The sequence below is a fragment of the Lytechinus variegatus genome, chromosome 10 (assembly GCF_018143015.1).
Source record: "Lytechinus variegatus isolate NC3 chromosome 10, Lvar_3.0, whole genome shotgun sequence".
Lineage (NCBI taxonomy): Eukaryota > Metazoa > Echinodermata > Echinoidea > Temnopleuroida > Toxopneustidae > Lytechinus > Lytechinus variegatus.
This window is the reverse complement of record NC_054749.1, coordinates 9,287,050-9,314,781: the sequence shown is the minus strand read 5'-3', so window position 1 is coordinate 9,314,781 and position 27,732 is coordinate 9,287,050. Positions and strand designations below refer to the sequence as shown.

Sequence of the window (27,732 nt, the reverse complement as noted above, 5' to 3'; positions counted from 1 at the left end):
TTCTGCAGATCAAGCACTTTTCTTTAAGGAAAAATAAATGTAAAGGTGGGCTTTATAAAACTAGAAATATCACTGAAGTTGATTAATATCCACACTGTATGCCGTTACCATGGCAACAGTTTCCAACGCATGGAAAAAATAAATCTTGTATTACCCCAAGATCAATTTGTGAGCTATTAAATATCATGAGAACACGACCAATGTGTGTGCCAAATTTTATGAGAATTGATTAAAAACTGAGGAAGTATTTTGAACTGAAGGATTTTTACCTTATTTTTGCCATAATATACAGTTACCATGGCAACACAATTTCTGACATATGCAAAAAATGTATCTTGCACATCTTTACCCAAACACCAATATGTGTGCCAAGTTTCATGAGAAAAAACTGAGGAAGTACATGTAGTTCGATGTGCAAGATTTGCAACGGAGCTACAGCCAGACCGTACACTGATTCCTATACACCCCACTTCAAACTTTGTGTGGGGGGTTATAAACATAGAGATTACTGGATAACGCTGTCCATGACAAAAATGTTATGAATTAGAAATAGATGTCATAACAATATGTGATTGTGTTTCCATGAATTCACCTACAGTCATAGCAAAGAAAGAATCGTTTTGAACTTGAGATATTTGTTCATAATCTTGATCTGTCTAGTTCATCTCAACCTTATGAAAAAAAAAGGATTGATGTCCCATTTTCAAGTCTTATGTATTGCCAAGCTTTAGGATTTTTTTTTTTTACAATAATTAAGTTTTGATGATTTTAAAATATTTTTTCCTAATGAGGTTGTTATTTCATTGGTGTAAGAATGAGAAGTATTATGGCCTTAATGACTCTCACTCTGCTGGCATACTGACATGTATTGAACTACAGAAAACCTGCCCCCCCCCAAAAAAAAAAACACCATACTTTGTTATCTAATAAGTGTACTCGGCAAGTATTTAATAATATCAGTATCGGCTCTTAATGTTAACTTTTTTTTACAATTGAGTTCAAGTATGGAAACGATACATGTACAGAAATTTACAGTTCTCTTGTGGATCAGTACTAGTACCCCACTGCATTTGCTAATTTATTGTGATTCACTTTTGGTGGTAGTAAGGAATACTAGTGTGTGCTTCGCTGTCTATATTTTTTGTTCACAGAATGACATTCTTCTTTCATTCTTTGTGTCTATTTTATAAGAGTTGTGTGTTAAATTGTGTTCGTAACATGTTTAGATTCTTTCGAGTTGTATTTTGATAGATGCATATATTTCAACACTTTGGCCTTTTATGCAAAATGTAAAGCCAGGAGAATAATAAATTATTGTTCAAGTTGATGTAAATAGAAAATGATTATTTATCATGAAACGACAACTAGAATATTGTTGTTCAATTGTGGATCAAATAAATTAGGACATAAGTATTGAGGAGATGTGACCAAAATAAGTGTCAATTCAGAAATATCTAAGGTAAACCTTGAGTGGGGTGTAATTATAATTATTTCATGAACCCCCTCCCTGTTCCTTGATTGACAGTGCAATCTATTAATCAATTTTTGTATGCTATGCTGATAAAACATCACCTTGCTCAAGCCTTTTCTGTTTGGACCAATTGATGCAAATCTCCTCTACAACTCTTATTTATATTCAGACTGCCTCGATCTCCAGAATACCTGTTAAATTATAAGAACTTTTCAGGCCACAAAATACCTTATTATAGTATCTGTATTCACACCGACCCAAAGTTAACCCTTTCGGGGTAAGTTTTCAAAGTTTCGAAGCATGTACAATATGTTCTGATTAGCAGGCAAGGCCACAGCGTTTGTGCCCAACTACTCACACAGTTGAGAAAGTTCTTGTTATTTGTTTTCACATTGCCAAAACCCCTGTAAAAATTTCTTGTAGTTTCAGCAAGTATCTACTATTTAATGGGTATCTTGCCAATATAAAAGCAAATTACCCTTAATATCCATGAAAGAAATAAAAGGAATATTATGAATAATTTGCTCTCACATTGGCAAAAACTGCTACTTTCTGATAGGGGTTGATCAGGGCAAATTTTCCGATCAGAGAATAGCTGGAACCGACAAACTTCGAGGCAGTCTGAATATGCCTTTTGGGCATCTCCATCTTGCTATATTACATATAGAGTTAAGTATGTTCATTGTGTTATTTCCTTTGATGTTAAAGTTATTTATTTTCCTTCATTTTTTTTCCTGTTGGGTGTTTCACAAAGAGTTAAAGGGGAGGTTCAATCTGAAAACAAATTATTTAAGAATAGTAGAAAAAAAATGATACAAAAATATTGTTGAAGTTTTGAAGAAAATCCATCAAATTGATATTACAATTTTATTTTTTTTTATTTATGACTTCATATGAGAGCAGCTTCCCCATACATCCAGCAGTAAAAAAAGTCAATGAAATGTCATTTTCTCACATAACTAAAAACAGTTTTATTGTACCATTTTTGTCTCACCTGCGAAGCAAAGTGAGACTATAGGCGCCGCTTTTCCGACGGCGGCGGCGACGGCGGCGTCAACATCAAATCTTAACCTGAGGTTAAGTTTTTGAAATGATGTCATAACTTAGAAAGTATATGGACCTAGTTCATAAAACTTGGCCATAAGGTTAATCAAGTATTACTGAACATCCTATTAGAGTTTCATGTCACATGACCAAGGTCAAAGGTCATTTAGGGTCAATGAACTTAGACCATGTTGGAGGAATCAACATCGAAATCTTAACCTGAGGTTAAGTTTTTGAAATGTCATCATAACTTAGAAAATATATGGACCTAGTTCATGAAACTTGGACATAAGGTTAATCAAGTATCACTGAACATCCTGCATGAGTTTCACGTCACATGACCAAGGTCAAAGGTCATTTAGGGTCAATGAACTTTGGCCGAATTGGGGATATCTGTTGAATTCCCATCATAACTTTGAAAGTTTATGGATCTGATTAATGAAACTTGGACATAATAGTAATCAAGCATCACTGAACATTTTGTGCAAGTTTCAGGTCTCATGATTAAGGTCAAAGGTCATTTAGGGTCAATGAACTTTGGCCGAATCGGGGGTATCTGTTGAATTACCATCATAACTTTGAAAGTTTATTGGTCTAGTTCATTGAACTTGGACATTAGAGTAATCAAGTATCACTGAACATCCTGTGCTCATTTCAGGTCACATGACCAAGGTCAAAGGTCAATGAACTTTGGCCGAATTGGGTGTATCTGTTGAATTACCATCATAACTTTGAATGTTTATGGATCTGATTCATGAAACTTGTACATAAGAGTAATCAAGTATCACTGAACATCCTGTGCGAGTTTCAGGTCACATGATCAAGGTCAAAGGTCATGTAAGGTCAATGAACTTTGGCCATGTTGGGGTTTTTTGTTGAATAACCACCATCATATCTCTGTAAGTTTATTGGTCTAGTTCATAAAAAGTGGTCTAGTTCATTAAACTTGGACATAAGAGTAACCATGTATCACTGAACATCTTGTGCGAGTTAGAGTAGTATTTATAGTCAGCACTGCTGCTATATTGAACCGCGTGATGCAGGTGAGACGGCCAGAGGCATTCCACTTGTTAAGTATATCAACAGGCAAATTATTCCACTGCCACTCCTGAAAGAAAAAAATATGTAGTCATAATAAAACTTTGAAATATTGAAATTTATGCATTTTATATACATATCATGGGGCAGCTGCTCATATATGACCTCACATATCAAGAATTTTAAATGCTAATACTTTTAGATGAATTTCTCCTCAAACTTTTATTGATATTTTTTTTTACTACCTTTTTCTTGTATTTTTACAAGAAACTTTTCTTTGCGGTGAATTTCCCTTTAAGTGTGACTTAGAATACGTGCACGATATGTGACACAAAATCTTACTGATTAATATGCAGAAAGCTTGCGTCCTCTCAGCATGATTTGACCAATGTGGTGATGCCTTTTAAACTGTACGCAGCAGGGACTCTTAGTGTGAATCTTAGACTTATTTATTTGTGAAACAACCTCCTGATTTATTTATTTAAGGTTAAGCATCAATGCTCTGTCATTAACAGTTGTCTACATTCCCTTCAGTGTTTACCAATGAGTGTAGTTTGTTTGGAAAATGAGAACATTTTGTATTGCAATTTGGATGTAAATAGATAATTGATGTTATTTATTATAGTTTAGCACAAATGTTATTTATTGGATTGGATTTTTTTCTAATTGAAGAGATGTATGTGAGTTACCAATGTTCTTGCCCTTTTAGTGTGGATGTTTATGGTGCATTAAAACTTTACATATTCTTGATACAGAAAACTTCTCACAGTGTCAATGTGAAAGTAATTATTTGTGCATTATATATCTTTTTTCTTTAAAAAAACTTATCCTGGGAGCGTTTCATAATTATTACCTTTCATTGTTTCATCACGGCTCTTGGAAGTGGGGGTGCTTTTGTGTATTACTCTCTATAGGTAGCATCCCAGGTATTCTGGAACTTGTAAAAGTGGGAAAATGTAACCAAAATGACCTTCATTTTGTAGTGAACCCCCCCCCCCTTTTTTTCAAACTTATCATTTTTCGGGACCAACTTGACTTTTTTCGGGACCAACTTGACTTCCATCTTTTAATAGTGAAACCCTTTTTTTTGGGGGGGGGGGGCTTTCAAAGTTACATCAGCACCCCCACTTGTTCTCAAGGCCCTGTGTTTCATGGACAAGTTTTCAGATCTGACAACTTTCCTTGATTTTAATTAAATAGCCGAGAATCACTGTTACTATGGTAACTGTCGGATAAAATAAGACTTGTCAGTTTATGTCTGACTTTTCATGAATGCCCCCCATCGGCAGATCCAGGGGCCTGCCTCCCCCTGTTGGAGCAACACCAAAAAAAAAAGGAAAGAAAGAAAGAAGGGAAAGAGGAGGAAAAATAGGAGGAAGACGAGACAATAAAATAGGGTGAGGGGAAGACTTTGAAAAGTAATTTAAGTTCTCGCTTGCATTGGCTGTTCTACGAGATCCATAATAATAGGCTGATATGGAGCTTAAAACACGGAAGTTTTTTGTCAATATACAACACACATTTCAGTTTGGATATCGAGCCTTCATTATTTTGTTTGATTTACACAATTATTTTTTTAAATTGCTCTGTAAAATGTCCATTTTATGGTCTTAATATCAACTTTTTTAGCTCGCTCTGGGCGCTCGCATTATTTGGTTTGTCAAGTACCTATATCATCTTCATGTATTCCATAAGATTCTCAAAATATCCCTTTTCAGGTCTGATTGTCAAAACGAATCATTTTGAATGTTTTCTCTCTTTTCATAGCAGTTTGTAAAAAATTTCGGCTCGCGAATTGCCCTCGGTGCATTAATACATTAACCCATGCGTCCTAGTCATTAGTAAATAAATGGTTGAAATGTTTAGTATTCTGAACATTGTCTTTTCTCTATATTTTATCTTATCTCAGAGATATGACAAAATCGGTATTCTGGTGGATGTCATAACTTTCGTCACAAAAATTGTCATAAATTTTGTCTCTTCTCTTTAGCGGGCAGCAAAAAAACGCGGCTTTAAATGCGCGTAATCCTTTTATACAAGCAAAAGATATGACAAAAGTTATGACAGGGGGGTAGCAGTCATAAATTTTGTCATATCTTTTAGTACCAAATATCCCGATACCCTGCCGACTGAATGTCAAGCAAACAATTATATTATTTAGATTAGATTGTGGTATTAGTTTCACTCATCTTCCATGACAATTTTCAAAATTATATTTTCATGCTACAGTTAGTTAGGCCCTACATATTTATTCCTCCTTTTTTTCTCTGTTTTCCTTACTTTTATACTTCTCTAAAATTCTTCACAGCTCCCTGTCTCTCTTTGTAATTAAGCGCATCAATATACGCGTAGTTGCGCGATGCCAGCAACTGTTTTGGGGATACGCCCTACCTGCCATGGGGCTTTCCTATTGGCTAGAAGGGCTCCAACTGGGAACTAACGATGATTTTGATTTGCTCGCTTCCGAAAAGATGGGTGGGAACTTTGAGAGATATGACAGGGAAAAGACAATGTTCAGAATACCGATTTGTGACAATCATAGCGGTGTCATATCTCGGAGAGAAATGACAAAATTTATAACAAAGTTATGACAGAGTTACAGAATACCACCCCAGGCATTTAATGTCAACAAATCTTACACTCTCATTAGGCTTATTATTAGATTAATAGACAAGATAATTTAATTTTCATGAATTCCTAATAACTAAATTGTCATCTATTTTCAGAATAGAATATTTAAAAGTATAGGAAGAGGAATAGGAAGTTAGTCATTATTTTCATATGATGACAAAATGACTTCAGAATATCCCGGTTCGAAGTCAAAATAGTTAAAAAATATATATTAGCTCGCCCTTCGCGCTGGTATCATCTTAAGTGCGATGCACATCCACTTCACGATTTCCCTACACATTGCTTGAAAAAGTGTTTAAATTCACCCTCTTTTTAAATAATTGATTTGCGCTCGCAATATTGATTTTCATGATAAAAAATGTATTGATGTCCAAATCTAAACCACGCACATGCATGTTTATTGAGCGCAGCTTGTTCTTAGTTTCAGATCAGAATATCAAAGGGGGACATATCGGAGGGGGCATCAAATTGACTCAGAACTGAGTGGGTGCCAAAATGGTCTTGAAATGGGGGTTGATCTCAATCTTTGGGTGCCAAAATGTCAAGCCATAATCTATAGTCGCCAATTTAATACACTCAAAATTTTGAAAGGGGTGCAAAATTTGAGCTTTTTGGGGGGAATTGACCCCACGGCCTCCATGGCACAAATGTTGATATTTTCTTTTACTTTTTACTGAAATGTTGACGATGTCCTTTAATATTACTTAAAGGGGAATTCAACCCAAATAAAAACTTGCTTTTAGAAAAGGAAAATCAGACAAGTTGATAGGTGAAACTTTGAACAATATCAGACAATTAATAAGAAAGTTATGAATTTTTAAAAGTTGAGAATATTGGAAACCACTATACCTATGGAGATTTCAAATTGGCAACAAATGTGATGTCAGAGTGATGTAAGGCAAGGACTACTCTTTCATGTACTCCAATACATAAATGACTAAAATTACATTTTTTTCAAATGTTTTACTTCAAATTATATTTTTCTTTCATGAGGACATACAACAATATACTACCTAGGCTATATTAAGATTACGGCCCTAGGGGAATTGGTATTTGGGAGAAAACCACAAATCACTGATAATAAAGTACATGGCCTATGGGAAAGTTGTCCTTGCCATTTGTCATAATTTACTTACCCAGTTGCCAATTTGAAATCTACATAGTCTTAGAGATCTCAATTTTAAAACAGCCATACCTTTCTTATTGCTTGTCCGATTTCTTTCAAACTTTCACCATTTTGTTTTATTTATTTTCTCCTTTCAAACACAAAACATGACCAGAGCTGGATTCCCTTTTTAAGTGCATGCCCCGTACTGGTTTTCATTTAAGATCGAGTATGGTTCTTTTGTAAGAGCTTAAATTACTCTTTTTCATGAATGATAAATGTCCTTAAAGTGTGAAGATGCATGGAGGCGCTGGCGGATCCGGGGGGGGGGGGGGCAGCCAGCCCGTACCTCCCCTTTTGAGAGGCACAATTAAAATTTGTAATTCAAAAATGCCGTTAAAAAAACTGTGCCCCCCCCTTTCAAAGTGAGGACCTTTTTTATGCTTGTCATTTTTTCATGGACGAGATCCCCTTAATATTTGGTTAAAACCTTTTTTCTTTTTTTTTGCTTGTCAATTTTTTTCTCAGGAAAACGTCACGTGCCCACCTTTCAAAATTTTGAAAAATCCTGGATCCACTCCTGCATTTTGTCCATGAACTACAAACTGATCTATTGGAGCCACATGCTGTGATGCCTTTTATTCCGCACCTAAACTGGGATTTCAAACTTGACTTTCTGTGAAACTTAAGGAAAGTTGATTTATGCAGACTCTTGTGTCTTTCATTTGTACTACAGAAAATAAACCTTGAATTCTAATGTATGAGAACAATTAACAAAAAACGCCAATTTAGTATTGCTATATCATTTAATATATAATTTATTGCATGCACTAGAGATACACATGGTAAAATATACTCACACACTGTCTTTCCAAGGCACAAGGCACACTTCTGAAATGCACTATAAAAATATCAATATTTTCATCTATTATATAATTATCTGTATATTTACACCTTTTATAATACTTTTAATTGGATTGTTCTCAAGGTGATTTTTCAACAGTAAAGAAATTACAATATTTTATACCGATAAGATATAAAAGGAAAATGTATTACCCAAATGCCTATTCAATTCTGCAATCCCCATAGACTATGTACAGTGACAAACTGGTTCTTGTACCCAATGAGATATTAGAATGTACTCAAGTACATACATGTAATTCACATTATTGACATTTTAGCAAAGCTTTAGCCAGGCTTTAAGCTGATGGGAATCAAATTGATTGAAAATTTGATTGTTACCCAAGTGCAGGCCATCAGTTTTGTATAAAGTCATGTGTGATAAATATACCAAATACCTTTGAAGTGATTTGATCTTTCCTATAAAAATCTGGGGAGTGTTTCATCGCTATTTGTCCAGAAACAAGTTGTCAGATCTGACGTTACTTTCTTGATTCCTATTGGCTGAGAAGCAATGTGTTACTATGGTAATTGTCGTATATTAGTATGCAGCGCTTAGAAACATTTGTATTAAGCGCTATATAAATGTTGCATATTATGTAATGAGTATTAAGTGCTATATAAATGTTGCATATTTTTAAACGGGACTTGTCGGATTATACACTGAAAACTCATTTCATGAAATGCTCCACACTGATAAAGCGGTAGACCCCTTTTTCACATTGGGGCTACTTCCTCCATTTGAGGGGTGACCTTCCTTTGTGCGACACTCAATAAATGAAGTAATTGCACATATCATCATTCTTCTTTATGTAGAATATTGGTTATCTATAAAATGTATTTTAATACTGATTTGGGAAGATCCTGGGGTGACTTTGGAAAAGAGGGTCACCCGAATGCCTACCATTTAAAAAATTTTAGGGGCAATTTGATCTGTGATGAGGGTGAAATCACCCATCGTCCTCAATTCTCTACACTATTAAGAATAAGTGTATACTGTAGTATAGCAGGGTATAATTTAAATGGAGTTATTATCTCTATGGACAGCCAATTGAGATGGGTATCTCTAACAGTACAAGTTCAATTTGTATTTGACATTCAAGTCATTCATTAAGTGTCTGGGAATAGTTCTCTCCATCATTAAAACACAAGGAAAGAGCAAAATAAAGGTAGGAAACATGCAATTTTGAAATATATTGGCTTCCCATAATTTGAACACAGAGTTAGATCATGGCCTGAGTTAATTCGGACTTCTGAATAAGGGCCATTGAGTTTATTCCTGATCAGCGTAATATTGCATGGCTTCCTCTACGGCTTGTGCAGCTCCAGTGCTGACTTCACCTTGGTCTTTGAGTAACTCTAGGACGAGCAGATCACTCAACTTCTTCACCTCTCTAGGATGGCCCATCAAAGCGTTCTCTCTCCTAGGATCAGAGATTGAGGAAATAAAGTGAACGATAACATCCAGGAACCACTAAAAACCAAAACACTAATAACCTATTTACATGTCCATTTGCTCTGGCTACAATTGCTCTGCTATGAATTCGACAAAATAATTAAATGACTAACTTCAACCCTAGAAACCTGACCCTACACCCAACATAAAACCCCTATATAGTTCTTAACCTAACCCTAGCACTTTTTAGATGAAACACAGCCCTGAACAATTTTTGCAGGAGCAGATGTTGTTATTCTCTACTGTCATCATAGGGAGCCCGAACGTACTCTGCTCATCATACAATCTCCTTGGTGTGGCAAACAACGTTTGTAGGGTTTTCATGTGGCTTCACCATCATAGTTGTTGGCATGGAGTGTTACATATCTTAAATCTCAAACAAAGCTTTTCTTTGCAATTAAAATAGCCCCAGCAGTAATCGATGTTAGGATTAAGTTTTTGACAGAAACAATGAGGCCATTTTCACTCTGTCAACACCTAACTGCTAGGTCACAAGTACAAAATTAGGTTGTACTTGACACATCAAGGGCTTGCGATACCTACCTCATGTGTTCATGGAGTTGAGCCCTCTGCTGACCAAGGAAATGGGTATGTTCCTTGACGCCTTCTTCGTACATCCGCTGATAGGTGTCTTTCATATGACGTACATGCTGGAATGTCTCCTGGATGATGTCATGGTAAGTCGGGGCGCTAGATGAAGGTAGCTTGTCGATCTCTGTCCTCTGCAGTAGGATGTCCATACCCGCCGTCCTCTCTAGCCCCTCCTGCTTCATGAAGTGCGCCACCAGCGGGCTACGACCCTCCACGTTGAAAACATGCTTGACGAATGTCGGACCTTCGGCAGCTGGATGCGACTGTGAACGGATCAAAGATTTCAGCAATATTAGTTAAAATGACAGCTCTGGCAAAAGGTTTGATTTACTGAGGAAATGGGGGCCATATTTATCTCAATTTTGATGAAATGCTTGGGGCGCTTAGAAAGTAGAAAAAAATGAAAAGTAAAAATAAGTACAAGAAAAAGCACAATACAATAGAGGGAAAATGTCTTTCTTCAAACGATGAGATACAGCAAATGGAACACAGATTAAATGACTTGTTTGCCTGCTGAAGATGTTTCTAAAACAAAATAACTTTGGGGTTATTCAGGGTCCCATAACACATAGGATAGCGATTAATTGTACGCTTAATTTCTACGATTAATTGTACATTGTAGTCAATGCAATCAATTGTAGAGATATATTCTACCATCATTGCTAAGCTTTGTGTTACGGGACCCAAGTGTATTACTTTTTATGTTCTTTCAGCATTTAATGTAAATGTAACATATCCATTACGTCAAACTTCCCTTTGAAACAATACCGCAGTTCAGATTGCGAACTGCGGTGTTGTACCCCATTTTCCATTTGGATCTCCTAAAAATCATTTCCAAGCCCTTATCAACCGCGCTTGGCCAAGTAATCCAGAGGTAATCCCCGCTGTCTCAATTTCACCCTCACAGGCCAGTATATGAGCGTTGAGCAAAGGACGAAAAGATAAACGACAGCTGCGCTATTACGTAAGACGTCTCTGCCTGTAGTAGGACCTTCGGAATGAAATTATTGTATTCCATATTTAATCACGTTTTCAAAGGCATATCGTATTCAGTAACCCAATGTTAGTCCATTTTCAATTTCGAACAAAGAAAATCGACCTCGGAATAAGGAAAGTAAGCGAATAAAAATGACAGCATGCTTACAGGGACCGCACTCAGCGCTGCGCATGCATCCCATCGTGTGTGGCCCCCTGCTGTGACTGTATATGCCGGGCTGTTGTTTTATCTTCGGACCAACGTCAAGAAACAGGTGTTTTGATACTTAAATTGCTTTCTTGAGGCAGTTACGGCTGGAGAAGAGAACTGATGAGAAGGGGAACTGGGGTATAGTGTTCTCAAATGCAAGTTTTTCGTCATGTCCTACATTCTTTTGACCCGACTATTCACAAGTTGTTGTATTAAAAGCTTTTAGCATTGTTTTCACATGTAGGAAGTGCCATTCAGACTTTACAATTTTTGCAAAAGTTGACTTATGAAGTTTGGTACCACTATATCAATAGCAAATACACAAACAGCAATCCCATTTAGACTGGAAATCTTGAGCATTCAGCTAATCTAAATGGGGCTTTATTTACCCCAATCTCCCTGATAGTCTTACCTCTTTCTTCTCTGTTTTCTTGTTGGTGCTCGTCCTTGATATAGAAGGCCTCGCCGTCAGGTCCGATGACTTCCCTCCGACCCTAGTCTTTGAATCACTCTTCTTAGATATTATAGACCCAACGTCTTTCTTCTTTGACAAACATGTCTTTCCCTTCATCTCCTTTCCTCCTCCTCCTGCCCCGCCCCCTTTCCCATCATGCATCAGGTCCACACTAGACTGTTCTACCGATATTTCACTGATGGTTTGCAATGCAGGTTTACTGGTATTCTTTGTCAAGTCAGTCATACTGTTTTGTTTTTTACATTTGTCTTTAGGGTGACATGACGATATAGAGCTGATACTCTGTGCGTCGGCTACAGCTGAAATGAGACTGCCCTCGTCGTCTGCGATGGTGGAGCGGTTACCTCCTATATCCGCTAAGCTCTGACTAGAATTTGATGAACCTGATTCAAAGTTTAGTATACCACCTGCAGAAGAAGATATTGCAATAAATTTTTTATGACACTACTGAATTCTACATCTTTACAATGCACAATCTATTAAAATGACATATTGAAACAAGAGAAAATAAGGATAAACCAAATAACAATCAACATGGTACTAGATACACTGCTGTCAACCAAAATAGGAATGAGTGACATCCCAATGAGGGTGAATTTGCATGCATGCACTATGAAACACATAGGGTAGTACTCTGAAAATTAGCCTAAGTATGTTTAACCCTAGTCTAACCTAAATCTTAAACCACACTTCTATGGAATGCTGACTTACATTTCTTACATATTCATGGTAATTATAATCAATTAATTCATTAAAATTCATGATATTTCTTTTATTTTCTTATTCTTCCAATTTCAACATTCACTATTTTTTTTCACAATTTTTTGCAGCAGGATAAGAATGATTTTTAATTGATGAATAAGTTGAAAACCGGCACTCCATAAAAGTGTGGTCTAAGTTAACCCAGGTTTAACTAAACCATGGCTATCAGAATACTATCCTTAAATTTTGGCTGTTTGCCATTTTGTCAGACGTACAATGAATCATTACAGTAAAAAGTACTTAATACTGTAATGGTTGGGAGGGGAGAGGGGAGTTCTTAACAATTCCTCCCAACCTTGGAGACAAGAAAATTTATCAGTTGTAAAGTTCTATCTAACTTTCCACCTGAACATTGGACAAGACATTACAATTCTTGCATACACTGTGAATTAACATAATGAAGCATATTGAATGACTTAAAACCGTTCAGAAAAAAAAGTGATTTTGTGATGTCAATGTACACCCCCATATGATATTCTATGTTTACCTTTCTTCTTATCCTTTTTACTAAAATCATCTTTCTTCATATCATGAGGCTCGAGGTCATCAAAGTTCCATGCAGCCCATCTCCTGGGAGCTTGCTTAGTCCCAACCACCCACTCTGATGTAAGTCCACAAAGGTCTTCTTTAAAGCTATCATCAAACTGCCTCCATGAGTTAGGGAAGGCTGCACAGTACGAGGCATACACTGCTTGGGCTAGGATGTCAGAATAGGACTGTTGGAAGAACATGAAGTGATTCAGATGAAATGTCAAAATTGCAAAAACTACATCCTTGGTCTAGATTTTTTTTAAACTTGCAAAACAAGAGATCTTCTGGTGACATATATGTAAAATAATTCTATCAAACCTTTCATCTAATTTTTTACTTACTGACCACTTTGAGGGTGTCACAAGGAAGGTCCATTCCATAGAACAAAGACCGTTGAAAGACCAAGAAATGGCAAGGTCTTTCAGCAGCCTACAAGGTCACTATATTTGTGGTTTATGTGGACTGGCTCTGAAAACCCTGGAAGACTTTTAAAAATGCAGGAAAGATCACAATAGGACCTTGAAGACATCTGAAAATTCATACAGCAATAAGACTACTGAAAAAACACTAAAAAATCTTTAAAAGACTACCAGAAACCACTGATAGAAATACTGACCAAGACCCCACCTACCCTCCCCTCCCCCTGAGAGAACTCTAAAAGACTGACTGATATTTCTTGTCTTGTTGAAGTCAGACTACTGGGCCCCGTTGTACAAAGAGTTACGATTGATCCGATCAATCGTAACTCTATGGGAATCCATCAGTGTCACAATGTTCTCTACAGGAAATTTGCAAAATATCCTTTGTAATCAAAGGAGAACACCCCAAATTGTCAAGAAATTAATGAATTCATGGATATGGAGTCATATATAGATATATTTTTTTAACAAACATGCATTTCATATGTTGACTTTGCTGGCTTTCCATCGTAACTCTTTGTACAACAGGGCCCTTGTCTTTCAACAGTATTTCAATTAAAGGTCGTTCATGTAGTATATCTGCTATTTAAGAATGATTTTTTTTCTTTTTACTTTCCATTGAAAGACTGGTAAAGCCCCCATTTTATGATGCCTGGGGATTTAAAGTACTGTGTAAGACATTAGAGATCATTGAAGGTTAATTGAAAGACTGTTGAATGGGGGGTTTTAATGCTAATGATCAAACTTAGCTCTATTTACTAGATCTTAGTGCTTTCAATACCTAGCTGACTGTAAATTCTCTAATGTATTTAACATGCAAACAACCAGTTTCTTTGCATCGATTCTGCACCTACAAAAAAAAGTAACAGATTGACCAATAACCTTGAAAAAGACATCTCTATACTTGGGTTGCTTGGCTGAGAGGAGTAACTTCACATAGTTGTACGAGATACGGTTGAAGAGTCTACTCTGAACTTTTCTACTTGGATGGTATCGATGCAGGAAGAAATACCAAAATGTATCCTGCAGAAAAAAAAGGTTGCGAAATACAAATTATTGACAGAAATGAAAATGCACACAATCAACAGCACAGACTTTCTTTAATAGATAAAAATAGTGGTCCAAGAATATGTGTAATCTAAGAAATCTTCAGAAGATAAAAATAGTGGTCCAAGAATATGTGTAATCTAAGAAATCTTCAGAAGATAAAAATAGTGGTCCAAGAATATGTGTAATCTAAGAAATCTTCAGAAGGTAAAAATAGTGGTCCAAGCATATGTGCAATCTACAAAAGAAGAAAAAAAACCATCTCCCCACAAATAGACAGATATGCTTACCAATAATATGGCTTCAGACATCTTGGAATGGAAAAGTCTCTTGAATTCAATCTTATAATGAGGCTTCTTTTCAAGATCTAATTGAGCTTTGGTAACAGTCTTGAGTATGACTATACCAGGGACCTCGGGAAGCTGTGTAAGGCGATCCGATTCATATCCTGGGTACTGATGAAGCTACAATGAAAGAAATCAAAACATATTTCAATAGCATGCTTATTTTCAAACATTGTGTATTTATCTAGTGTCAAACACTCTGGAAGATGGGGTACTGATTTGGTGATGCGGGTGCTTGTGTAGTGACTGCTTTAGGGGGTGATAGTTTTCTATAAATTAAAATTTGAATTTAGAGATTCGGCTGCCCGAGGTGCTGTTGTTGTGTACGCTCATACCGTGCTGAACTGGCATTTCATTATTGGAATGTACAGTATATACTGCATTTTTTCGATACTCATTTTTGCATTATATATGCTGCAATTTCATGTGTTTATTATTCTTTTTAAATCAGGACATCAATGTAAAATAGCAATTTAAATGATCTTTTTATAAATGAATAAATAAATAAACAAATAAATAAATAAATATATACACGCAAATAAAAAATTAGTAAATCGATAAATAAATGAATAAAACAAAATAATTAAGGAGAACTTTTCTCCCTACAATTTAACTTTTTATCCCATTGCTGGCTTTGATCAAGCAGTGGCCTTTTTGTAGAAAGAGCAATCAAACGTAAAACTCTAAAAATCAAACAAAACTCTGAAAATGAAAAGCAGCATGATTTTCTACCAATCAGAAACAGGCATAGGCCTATGGTACTTGCCTCAGATTTTGTGAAACAGTCTTCAGGAATCACAACCACAATATTGAAGGTTATGAGTAGGGATACCAATATAGGCTATTAAACTGGCAAGTTGTCTCATACTCCATGAAAACATCTACATGTACACATGTGTATATTCTGTTTCTGTTTGTGGTAACTCCCGTAGGAACTCGGCAGGACAGCATTTTGCTGGTAAACACCAAGCTGGTATATAACCTATGAAACATTTTACGTCGAGATTAATCAGTCATAGTGGCTAACGCTATAGACGACAGATATCACTCTCGGGCCTTTTTATCAAAGTGGAGACAATGGCAGAGTTGGGTTTCGAACTCACAACCTTGCGATTATGAGTCCAATGCTCTAACCACTGGACCACACGACCCGTGTATATATGGGACATCATTTGACATTTCATTCATGTACCAGTAATCTCGTGTTTTTTGGTGCTGGGTCTCTGACCATTATTTGGGTCCCATAACATAATGTAAAGACCTTAGCAATTAAGCATAAGCTTCATTTTCATGATTAATTGTAGTCAATGCAATCAGTCATACAAAAAACATGTTCTACATAAAGCTGTGTTATGAGACCCTGGTTTGATCAAAAAGCTAAATAATATTCATGGATCTTACACACTTGGATGGCATATTTTCTTACCTCAACTAATCTGGGCTTTGTTCCAGTCTTTTCTTTTTGTTGCTACAACAAAAACATAACAAGAAAATATGAAAACATACATTTTTTTCTTGTTTAAGAAATCTAAAAGTAGTCATTTTCCTGACAACACTGATTATCATGTGAGAGGTGGATAGGAAAAAAAATCAGATAAACAAATCAATAAGAATGTTATGACTTGTTCTTGTAAGAATCTTTAATTAGCTTTTTGACTGCTTGTATTGCAATTTAGGGTAGAAGTAACTCCTTGTTTATCTCTAATACACAAAAGCACTTAAATGTTTCTATTTTTTAAGTGTTTTACTCAAATTTACATTTTCACTTTTGAGGCTGTGACAACACGCTACCTAAATATCACTGTTATTGCTTTAATTTTGGCCCAGTAAAAAGGTGTTATTATAAAAACAAAAAGAAAAAACATCCCTGACCTCTACAGTTTTGCTACAATACTTCATCCATTCCATCAGTTGTGATAAAAATACAATTTTAATTTTTTTAATTATCAGAACTTTCTTATCATTCAAATTTTCCCCACCCTGTTTTTGTTTTGCTTTCTTGTTATTTTGCTCAAGATCACAAAAACAGTTGAATTGCCAAGGCTGGATATTTACCTTTCTGCTTGCTGCTAAGTTCTTTAAGAGATGTTTTCCTTTATCAGCCTTATCCACCTGAAGCACTGCAAGAAAATAGATATCTCTCATCGGTAAAAAGTTTACTTTATATAGTATTCCTATACTCTGTGGCTCATATTCTGAAGTCAGGTTTAACTTGTCTTAAACTCAGGTTTAAAGTTGTGGTTTAAGTATGGATAGCCAATTGTTACATGAATCACTAAGAGTAAAGATCATATTTCAGCTCGTTTGGCTCTCAAATCATTTATAATTGTCTAGGAAGTACATGTATAGATAGATGATCGTCTTCACCATCGATGGATCAGGAAAACGCACAGTAAACATAAGAAACATACAACTTTTATAATTAAAATGTTGACACTATGGGCTTCCCATAATTTTAGCACAGAGTTAGACCATGGCCTACATGTAAGTTAAACCTGACTTCAGAATATGGGCCTATAGTTTTAGCAGGATACATGAAGTTTAAACAGAAAAGGGAGGGTCAATCAACATTTTACCGGTACTCATCATTAAGAATGTAAATACATCAAGAATGTAAATAAAGCAGAAATGTTTAATAAAACCTGCACAATTCCCATGTACATGTATTTAGTGTTCCATATTTCAACAAGGAATTACATGTATTATTACACACACACAATAAAGCTTTATGATTTCATGTAGAAGAATAAGCAGAATTTTTACAAATGAATTCCCACACATTGTGCAGAGCATACATACCTTTACAGAGAACAAAAATGTGCTTGTACAAGATAATGATTCAGATACATGTAATGAGTGTCATACTGCAAGTGACTTGTAAACAGTGACGATGATGGTAATAACAATGAATGATGTTTATTGATAATTAGACTACAAAGATTTATTATGTAATAACAATAATAGTAATAATAAGCATAGTGAAAATTATAACAATCATAGTGAGCATTTATGAAGTGCCATCCATGTCTCTCTAAAAATAAATGAGTCCAAGGTGCATTATTATGACTTTATTTACAATTGAACTGAAATGAGCAGTACCTTTGTATTAAATGAATCACATACATGCTTGAAATTAATGTGATCAACTTAATTACAGTATATATAACTCCAGTCGCAATCGCAAAACCAGTGTAGCTGGAATAAAGTGCAACTATATATCAAACATAGCTTAAAAGGTGCTCCCCTCTAGATACTTGTGTACTAAACTAAACTGAAGATGGAGGGGAAAACAGGGCTAAGAAAGGTGCTTCATGCTACAGGCTTGTACAGTAATAATAGCATGGCTAGTAAAAGTGCTAACCACTAGATTCAAGTGTAGGTATTGACTATAGGGGTAAAGATAGCTTACTTGACTTGACAGCGTATACACCTGCAAACTGGTTGAGTTCTTTGACATCTTTGGCTGTAAATGACCCAACATGACAGAAGCAAATCAGTAAGACAGAGGCCCCCAAGCAAGTATGGATAAAGGCATGCAAGCAAGCAAAAACAAACAATTACTCAAACAGGGTGTTGTTTCCAAGATATTACATTTACAATTACAGCAAGAAAACTAGCAATTTAAGTCATTATTCAATTATTTCGAAGTCCTTAAAATTAAAATAGATTCTGCATTGCAAATTCTATGTTTATTACACACAACTTCCATCTCAATGATTCATGGACCTCTTGAGTTTCTTTAATGCAAGGACTCCAGGGGGATGTTTCACAAAGATTTAAGTGCCTAGTTGCACGCGGTATAAAATGCATAACCGCATTGGTCAGATCATGCAAAGAGGATGCTCACTACTGTGTGTTGATCAATTTAGATTGCACGTTGCATCTGAGGTATGCATCTGCATTTAAGTGCAATTTAATTTACACTTAAATCTTTGTGAAACACCCCCAGGTCTCATATAATATAGACTGGAGTCTATCATCTGAACATCAAGGTTCTCTGGAATTAAGGATTAATGAATAAGAACAGTCAAAATACAAAGTTTTGGTGATAGTGTTAAATTCATATAACCTACTAACTGACTTTGACCAAAAAAATGATATTTCACAATCAACATTGAATGTTAGTTCATGAATGGTCATTTGCATACACTGTAAACAATCTGCACTGGAGCAAACTTGACAACAGAGACCATGTTTCACAAAGAGCTATTCAATGAAAGATGTTATAAGCTACTACGAATCCTTGCATCTGATTGGCCGAGAGCGAATAAGTCAGTGAAAATTACTGACAAAGCTCCTCATGAAATGCTCCCTGGAACCTGTTGCTTATAAAAACGATTGCCTTAACAAATGCTTGCGAACAAACTTAAGCTATTGACAACACATTTAGAGGAAAAAAAATTGTAAAATACTGCCAAATTTTAATTTATGCAAAAGGCAGTGTGGATGGAAAACACATTAAACTTTAAAGCATTGAGTAAAGCGCAATCATGATAATTTTCACTTTAAAAAGTTTGGAAAACGCAAACTATGCAAACAATTGAATATCACATGTATAAAGTTTACTAGTAATTTGTTTGACAGGGAAAGGTTATAACCCTTCCCCAGGTTCCCCCACCATATGGGGGGGGGGGCAGGTCTGAAATGAGGGCTTGACATAATGGAGTAAATTTACTGTCTGCACAAACCATGATAATAGTGTCTAATAATCTACTTGCTATGAAAATTGGCTGGCAGTCAAATAAGTTCAGAATGTAAAAAAAAAATCCTAAAGTGCACAGTCTACAATGTAACATTGAGTCAACAACTCTGTGTTCAAGTGATCACTCATCAAATAAATTAAACAATCGTTGGTAGGTGATACATTTTATAGTGCATTTTCATCAAAGTCAATATGAATCTGTTTGTGTAAAAATGTTTAAACACACAATTCTTATATGAATGTTGCAAGCTTCAAGCAGGTTTCAACCACACAATTTAAACAGTTATTGACAAATGTCTTTAAGAAAAAACAACTAAAATCTCCCTTCAAAGAATAAGTAATTACATTCAACAGACATCAATCCTGAAAGAAAAAAATTAGTCAGAAAGCAACAAAGCAAGAGAGAATTCAGAGATATCCAAATCCAAACTTACGTGTTATATCTGGAACCCAATGCAAACAGGTAAACAAATACAATGGTTTAATACAAATTGATGAAATTATTATGGTTACATGGACAAAACTTAATGTTAGTTTGCAACAATCGTTAAACCATTCAATATTAAGAAAAATCAAGCAACGGACATGCAAATAATTAGATTTGGACAATTCCCACAATTCCTATCAATATATATAATAAAACAGTACAGCTGTTTATTTCCCCTTATTTTTTCACAAAAATAGTTAGGCATTCAAAGTTTTAAACCTGTATGCAAAGAATCTTCCACCATAAGTTAATTGTACTGAAGAAAAATAAATATGGTTCAGTCTACTTGCTACCTTTTTTCTTTCTTTGTTTGACTTTTTAAGTTCTTTTATAATGATGTATTTCTATAAATCAGTACTTTTTACAGCCATTGTTTGAAAAAAAAAAGAAGTAAAAAAAGTCTAGGCTGCGTTTTACTTGTGTACTGCCCATTAGAAAAATATGATGGTTTGTAAGTAGATAAAAGGGATTTAGACCAAAGGGCAATATATCAAAATGACATTGGTATTGCCCCTCCCCTCATGAAAATACCCTCGTGCTACCCCAGCCGGTAAACTGACATTACACATCTTACAAATAAAAAGCAAAATATATAAATAAAGTAACAAAAAAGAAAAAGTTCTTCAAACTATAATATATTTCCTGAATTTATATATATATAAAAAAAAATAGACAAGATACCAGCTTTGGGTCCTTCATCGTAGCGTGGGGAGACGGGAGGGTAATCATCATCTCCAAAAGTCTGTCTGCTTTCTATCACTAAACCAGTAGCTAAATCCTGAAGCTCACGGTCAAGACTGGTAATACGATCATTCACCTTAGCAATACTCCCAACAAGAAAAGCTAACAAATATGTTGGTTAAGGAAAGATTAAGTGTGAATTGGCACGTTTTGCCCGGGCGGTGACCCTGGAGAGGGGGTGGGGCAAGTATATTGTTGTATGGGGATATGCTGCAATGCCAACCACCATTTTTAAGCCCGGCTCACACTATGCCATTCATTGCAATCCGAATTTCAAAGAAATTGTGATAACACTTGATATGGACATTCCAACTAATAAAATTTTACGGATCAAAGTAAAGAATAGTGGTTGGACTTAGTCTTGAGGATGCAATGATGATGTTTTTTATATACTGTCATATACTTCATCATTGACGTCTTGACACTGTAGCCATAGTGTCTTAAACGAAGGAGAATAATAAAGATGGATTTCCCTAGGAAATCCATCTTCATAACATGATCGCTCAAAATACGTTAATTTTATTAATTTCTACACCTTCCTACGCCTAATTCGTAGGAAGGTTTTAAAAAATGTTAAATAAAAATGTAAAAAAAGAAGATTTCTTACCTCACTGATGCCGCGTAGACCCCTCGATCCACATGTAACCAATGGAAATACAATAGCGTCGACCCTTGGACCGCCTATATATGACGTACTTCCGGCTAACGATGCCGTTTTGAAAAACAATTTATAGATAAAAATTATTATTTCAAAAATATTAAAATTACCTTATTATAAATAATTTGTTAAATACTACAAATTATTTATAATTACCGAATAAATCTTAATATTTGTAAAATAATAATTTCTATCTATACATGGTTTTTCAAAATGGCGTTGTTAGCCAGAAGTACATGTACGTCATACGGTTCAAGGGTCAACGCTATTGTATTTCCATTGGTTACATGTGGATTGAGGGGTCTATGCGGCATCAATGAGGTAAGAAATCATAATTTTTATACATTTTTATTTTACATTTTTTAAAACCTTCCTACGCATTTTAGGCGTAGGAAGGTGTAGAAATTAATAAATTTAACGTATCTCAAGCGATCATGTTATGAAAAAGATGGATTTCCTAGGGAAATCCATCTTTATTATTGTCCTTCGCTTAAGGCACTATGGCTACGCTGTCAAGACGTCAATGATGAAGTATATGACAGTATATAAAAAATATCATCATTGCATCCTCAAGACTAGGTAGGACTACTGAAATCAAAATTCAGTCCAGTTCGAGCCTCCCTAAATGAATAAAAACAAATCAAAATCATAATGATGTCATCATCGGCTGCAACTTGAAGCCGATTTGGACTTTGATCCAACCACAGGACTTGCGGCACAGTAAAATTGATTTTAGTATTCCTAACATTATTCCAAACTTTAAAAAAAATATTTCTTGGAACTTTCATATTTAATGCAAGATGCGATTTCTTGAAGTCGCAATGTCACAAATCGCATAGGCCTAGTGACTATTGTGAGCCAGGATTTAGACCCCAATACAATAATTTCTCGAGCCTCAGCCTTAGTTACAACTTAGAAGATAGTGTTAGCATTGAATAGTAGGCCTACCGTACTACTAGACCAAAAGCTTCAGTCTCTGTATTTTGGTTGTTCCGCTGAACTGCGTTTGCTCCACTCACCATACATATGAATGGGGATTACAGTAAAATTGTTGAATTACAGAGAATTGTTGAATAAATCCCCAGAAACGACGGTTATTCCTGTCTAACCGTACTAACAGAAGTAGATGATCCAAGATCCCTCAGCTCCTAAGATTTAGCTGTCTTACCCAACAAAAAAGTAGAATGAATCATTTTGCATTTGGTTCAGCTGATAGTATAGATCTAACTTTAGATTTTATGATTCTGAGTCTGAACGAAATACATGTATACCCAGTTGTGTGTCCGGACGATGAATTTTATAAAGTCATTTGGAAAAATTTACAAGCGAAGTTTCATCAATTTTTAGTATAAAATGTTAGGAAATATTATAAAGAACAAAACAGAAGATGATTACAACTATTGAATTTATATTTTTTTTATGTAATCCAAAGACGAAAAAGAAGGCTTCAAAACTAGTGTCTGGACACCCGACCCCCCATCGTACCGTATGGCCATCTGAATGCATTTTTCTTTTTTTTAAATGAAATTAGGGCCTATGCCTATGGAAAAGAACTTGGCCTGGGATTGTGAATGGTTAGGAATTATCTGACGAATCAATATAAAACGAAATTTCCTTCGTTGCTGGGCAAGTCCAAGAAAAGGTCACCCTAGAAGGCAAAATTTCATCTTTAATTTAAGAAGTTATCTTTGGTGGAGTAAGAAAGCCTAAATGTGGAATTTTAAAATTTCATTAAGAAAAATGTGATAATATGCATATTTATGCTAATTTGGGTCACCTAATTTGCATAATTGGTAAAATGGGTGTTACGTATGGGACAATTATAAAAACTCATAGAAAATAAAAACAAAACTTGTGAGATTTAGTCATAGGTGGGACATGGACCCCCTAACATCTTAATACTTATGAGGGAAAAAAAGTGGTGTCATCTAATTAATTATGCAAATTAGGTCTTGTCCAAGGATGGAATGTCCCATACGTAACATTTTGAGGATGTTTTTTTAAGTTATTTCTCATAATACAATACTTTTATTGTTGCATCTCTGGGAAGTTCTAATTTATAAAGTATGAAAATGTTATACCACAAAAAGTTTCAAAAATAGAGTTTACTTTTTAATTAAAAGTTAATTAAAAAATTGTTACGTATGGGACAACATGTTACGTATGGGACATTTACACACAATGTCAATGGGGAGATTTGTGTACAAAGTGAATGGAGAAAAAAAATTTCAAGAGTGCTCTAAACAGTGATTATTTACCTTTTCTTTAGTTTTTAAAGACTGATTTGTTATAAATACTGATTAATGAAAACAACTGAAGCGAAAAAATTTTGAAAATGGAAAAATATGAAAAAAATAAAAAACAATAGAAATACATAAGAAATTCATGAAACCATGAAAAACAAGAAAAAAAAATATTAAAATGGCTAATTTCCTTTTCAGTCATATCAAATATGTCTCAATAGAACATTTGAAAAGACAGAAACTCTTTGGTTATTTCTATATTTTAAATTATTTCAATTTTTTTAATTATGGGGAAAATTGTGTACGTTCTCTATGGGGACAAAATGTCCCATACGTAACTGTCCCATACGTAACATGTCATTAATTTGTTTAATTAGAGTCTGTAATTAGAGGGATTTGACTTATGACATGAAACTTGCCTTACTTTAGATATAGGCCTACTAGAGTATTGTGAATTCTATCACACTAAGTTACAAGTTGTCAAATGAAATACTTTCAGAGAATTCTCAACTTGAAAAAAATGTTCTAAAAATTGTCTTTTTTCTGCGTCCCATACGTAACGGCCCATCTTTCCTCTCTAAAAGGTCAAGGTCATATGTCACCATTTTTTCCATGATTATTCTTCTCCTAGATGTCTACCATCATGAGGGTATTCAATCTAATCAAAGTCAATTAACACTATTTTTCAGGTCATTGAAGCCTCTGAAATGTCCCATACGTAACGCGCGTGAATTCTTGGACTTGCCCTGCTATTTTTTTAGTTTGATTTTTTTCCAACTCTTCAACTCTTCAGCAACTACGCCTACTCGGCCCGGTTGCCTCCGCGATCTTCGACACTACCAAGGCATCCGTGCTCGGCCGCGGCCGCCGGAGCTTCGGCGGCGGAGCTCCCCGAGTTACGAAGAAGGTCCTAGCAACCGTCACTATGTCAAAGCGTCCCATAATTGTTTGGATAAATTTCCCTGTAATTTATTACTAGGTATTTTTTAAGGATACGGGCTGTCTTCTTCTGCTGCTTCAAAACTTCTTCACGAGCTGCATCAAGTTCTTCTTTCGTCTCTAATGAATCTTCAGAATATAAGTTCATCGGAGAACTGACTCTGTTGATAAAATCCATCTTGGTTGATGAAGAAGCTTCGATCGCGATCGCTGCGCTGCGTTATGCATGCCGGTACGGTTGATGGCGCTCTACCGATATTGACCCAGAGCCAATTCCGTCTTTCAACTTATTAATGAACTGATGAAATGAATTTTAACAGAAATGTTACGAATATAAAAATGAATGTAACTTTTTCTAATATTTATTGCTTAAAACTTGAACATTGTTTTTCTCTCTTGCAATTTTATGCAGGTTACATAAGAATTATAAATTCTGTTTATTTTGTTTATCATTTTCACTTATACTCGAAGAACCCTCGGATTTTGCTTTTGAATCCTTTTTGAGTTAAAAAGTTTATCATTATATATTCAATATTCGGCTGGTCACTATTCAACGATCATTGTAAGTAGAATCGATAAATAGGGGCAAACACTTGAAACTAACAAGAGTGGTATGGTATCCATTTGGAGGATAATTATCTTCTTTGATATAAAACTTCAAATGAACGAAGCAACTCGGGTAGAAGTCTTTAGCCCCTTTAGCAAACTAAAAGTCAATCAAAATTGTCATTCAAATTGTGACGCTATTCTTCAGTTATCCTGTTGTTACATTTTTTCATTTTATTTTCATTTTTATTCATTACTTTTTTTTGGGGGGGGAAGGGTGTGACACCACAAATTCCCCCCCCCCCTTCGAGAATTTGTGCAAAATTTTACACCACGAATTGTCACCCCTGCGCAAATATTGTCGCATCATTTAGACAACAATTATTTGTGGAGGAGGGAACACCACATATTGTCGCCCCATTTCACTTAACATTTAACAAAAAAAGGTCATATAGAGTTGCAAATGCAATTAGACCGTTTGGCTATTAGACGAATTGGTCATAAGACCAAATGAGAATTAGACCAAGTATATATTAGACCAATTCCAAATTAGACCAAACTATTAGTACACCAAATGTTTAAGCCCATATTAGACAAATGGAGAATTATTGCAACTGTTGTTAGACCATGTGGGTAAAAACTGGATTTTCCACGGGCTCTGCTGCTCTTCTCTCCATTAGCCTCCCTAAAGGTAAATTGTCAGCTGGTCTAAACCCGATTTGACTAATGACCATGCATTTAGCCTCATCCTATACCACGGTCAAATTCCAATTCATCTACAACCATTGTACCTTTTGGTCTAATTGTCATTTTGCCTATTTACCATTCCGTCTAATTTCCTTTTCTATTTGGTCTAATATATCTAATTGGTCTAATTCCTAGACTGGAAATTATATTTGGGATATAAACGAACCATTTGGCTATTCGACGATTCGGCAATTATACCAACAAATTATATTTGACCGATTCCTTTATATTAGGCCAAGTGGAAGTTAGACCAAACTGTTGCAAGAGCAAATGGGTAAGCTCGTATGGTCAGAGAGTTTGACCAACTGCTACTGCTAGACCAAGTGGATATAACCCCCAAAACTAATACTAATAAATAATAATAATAATACACACATATATACACATACCATCTCTCACCCTCCCTCACATAACACTCGCCTCTAACACAACGCACACAACCTTACCATAGGCAACGACACACATTCACTGTACTACGCACCAGACTAGTGGTTGAAGAAAGGAGATGATATGAGACAATTTGTGGTTCTAGGTTTATTTTTGCCGACACAAATTGTTGGCCCTACGATGAACATAATCTTTCTTTTTAGGTCTTGCTACTCCTGTCAAGAGGTCCAACTTGTTAATTATACATTTGCATGTCATATTGCGTTCACTATTACTCGCCCACTGAAAAGTAATATTTTAAAATCTTGGTCTCTATAGGGATATAAGCCCGAGATCAAGCTTCCTCTCTTCACCGTACTAAATATCGTTGAAGCCATTTTTTTTTCACTTTTTCTCTAACATTCTATCTATCTTTATTTTTTCTCTCTCAATTTTGTTTCTTCTCTCCTAGCATATCTCGCTTTCAATCACATTTTCCCCGATTCCACCTTTCAATCATCTTTTCACTTTTTCTTTCATTTCCTCTGTTGTCAATTCTCCTTCTTTCCACGTCTCGCTCTCTCTCTTCTATTACCCTACTTCTGATCTATTATCTTTCTTCACTTCCGTTCCATTTCTCTTCCTTAATCCCTTCCTCTCTCTTTCTCTCTTACTCTCTTTAACCTTTTCTGCCATCCTCTTTCCCCATTACAATTTTCCACATCTCACTCTCTTTTACACCCTCTTCCAATCCCTCTCCATCCCATCCATATATCTCACTTCCTTTCACTTTCCAGGAAAAATACCAGAAAAAACATATTAAGCATGCATGATGTAAGATACACTCTAAATCTTAAAGATAAAAAAAAGTTCCGTTGTGGATGGTTACCAGACGAATTTTGGGTTATGAGCTTAAAAATTACACCAACACCACCACCATCATCATTATCGTCGTCAAAACCACCACCATCCCTGCAACGACCACAATTATTACCATCTTCCTACGCATGAATATTATCACCATCATCACTCCCACCACCATACCACGATCACCATTATCATCAATGTTTGTGATCCTGAACAAGATGCGTAATATATGTAACAAATAATTATTCCGAGCGCGATCAGCGGAGGCAGATATTTTTAACATACGTTCAGGGGCCCGTTGCAGAAAGAGTTGCAATCAAACGCAACTCTAAAAATCACGCGCAACTTGATTTTCAACCAATCAACATCGCGCATTTTTGACTTGCGATTGATTTTTTGACATGCGTTTAAACGTAACTCTTTCTGCAACGGGCCC

At 35.5% G+C, this 27,732-nt stretch overlaps 1 protein-coding gene across 4 annotated transcripts; it reads right to left on the bottom strand.

Moving 5' to 3' along the window:
* Window positions 1–9,045: 9,045 nt before the first annotated feature.
* Window positions 9,046–24,970, bottom strand: LOC121422728 (protein FAM227B-like). 4 transcript variants are annotated; one of them, XM_041617904.1, is made up of 12 exons: window positions 24,828–24,970; window positions 20,871–21,032; window positions 20,137–20,145; window positions 18,410–18,463; window positions 17,056–17,120; window positions 16,427–16,468; window positions 14,947–15,120; window positions 14,492–14,632; window positions 13,147–13,375; window positions 11,835–12,304; window positions 10,189–10,499; window positions 9,046–9,613 (listed from the first exon to the last, which is right to left on the bottom strand). In XM_041617904.1, the coding sequence occupies exons 1-12, from the start codon at window positions 24,946–24,948 to the stop codon at window positions 9,463–9,465; spliced, it is 1,929 nt and encodes a 642-aa protein (XP_041473838.1). In that variant the 5' UTR covers window positions 24,949–24,970; the 3' UTR covers window positions 9,046–9,462. The 4 variants fall into 4 exon arrangements, with proteins under 4 accessions (XP_041473838.1, XP_041473840.1, XP_041473839.1 ...); XM_041617906.1 differs by lacking the exon at window positions 18,410–18,463; XM_041617905.1 differs by lacking the exon at window positions 20,137–20,145.
* Between the last annotated feature and the right edge of the window lie 2,762 nt (window positions 24,971–27,732).

Bases quoted from the DNA above. Each gene is read 5' to 3' on its own strand.
- LOC121422728 (XM_041617904.1), bottom strand. From the start codon at position 24,948: ATGGATTTTATCAACAGAGTCAGTTCTCCGATGAACTTATATTCTGAA. The intron at 12,305-13,146 runs GTAAACATAGAA...CTTCTTCTGCAG, and splicing joins TAAAAAGGATAAGAAGAAAG to GTGGTATACTAAACTTTGAA. The intron at 10,500-11,834 runs GTAAGACTATCA...ATCCGTTCACAG, and splicing joins AGAAAACAGAGAAGAAAGAG to TCGCATCCAGCTGCCGAAGG.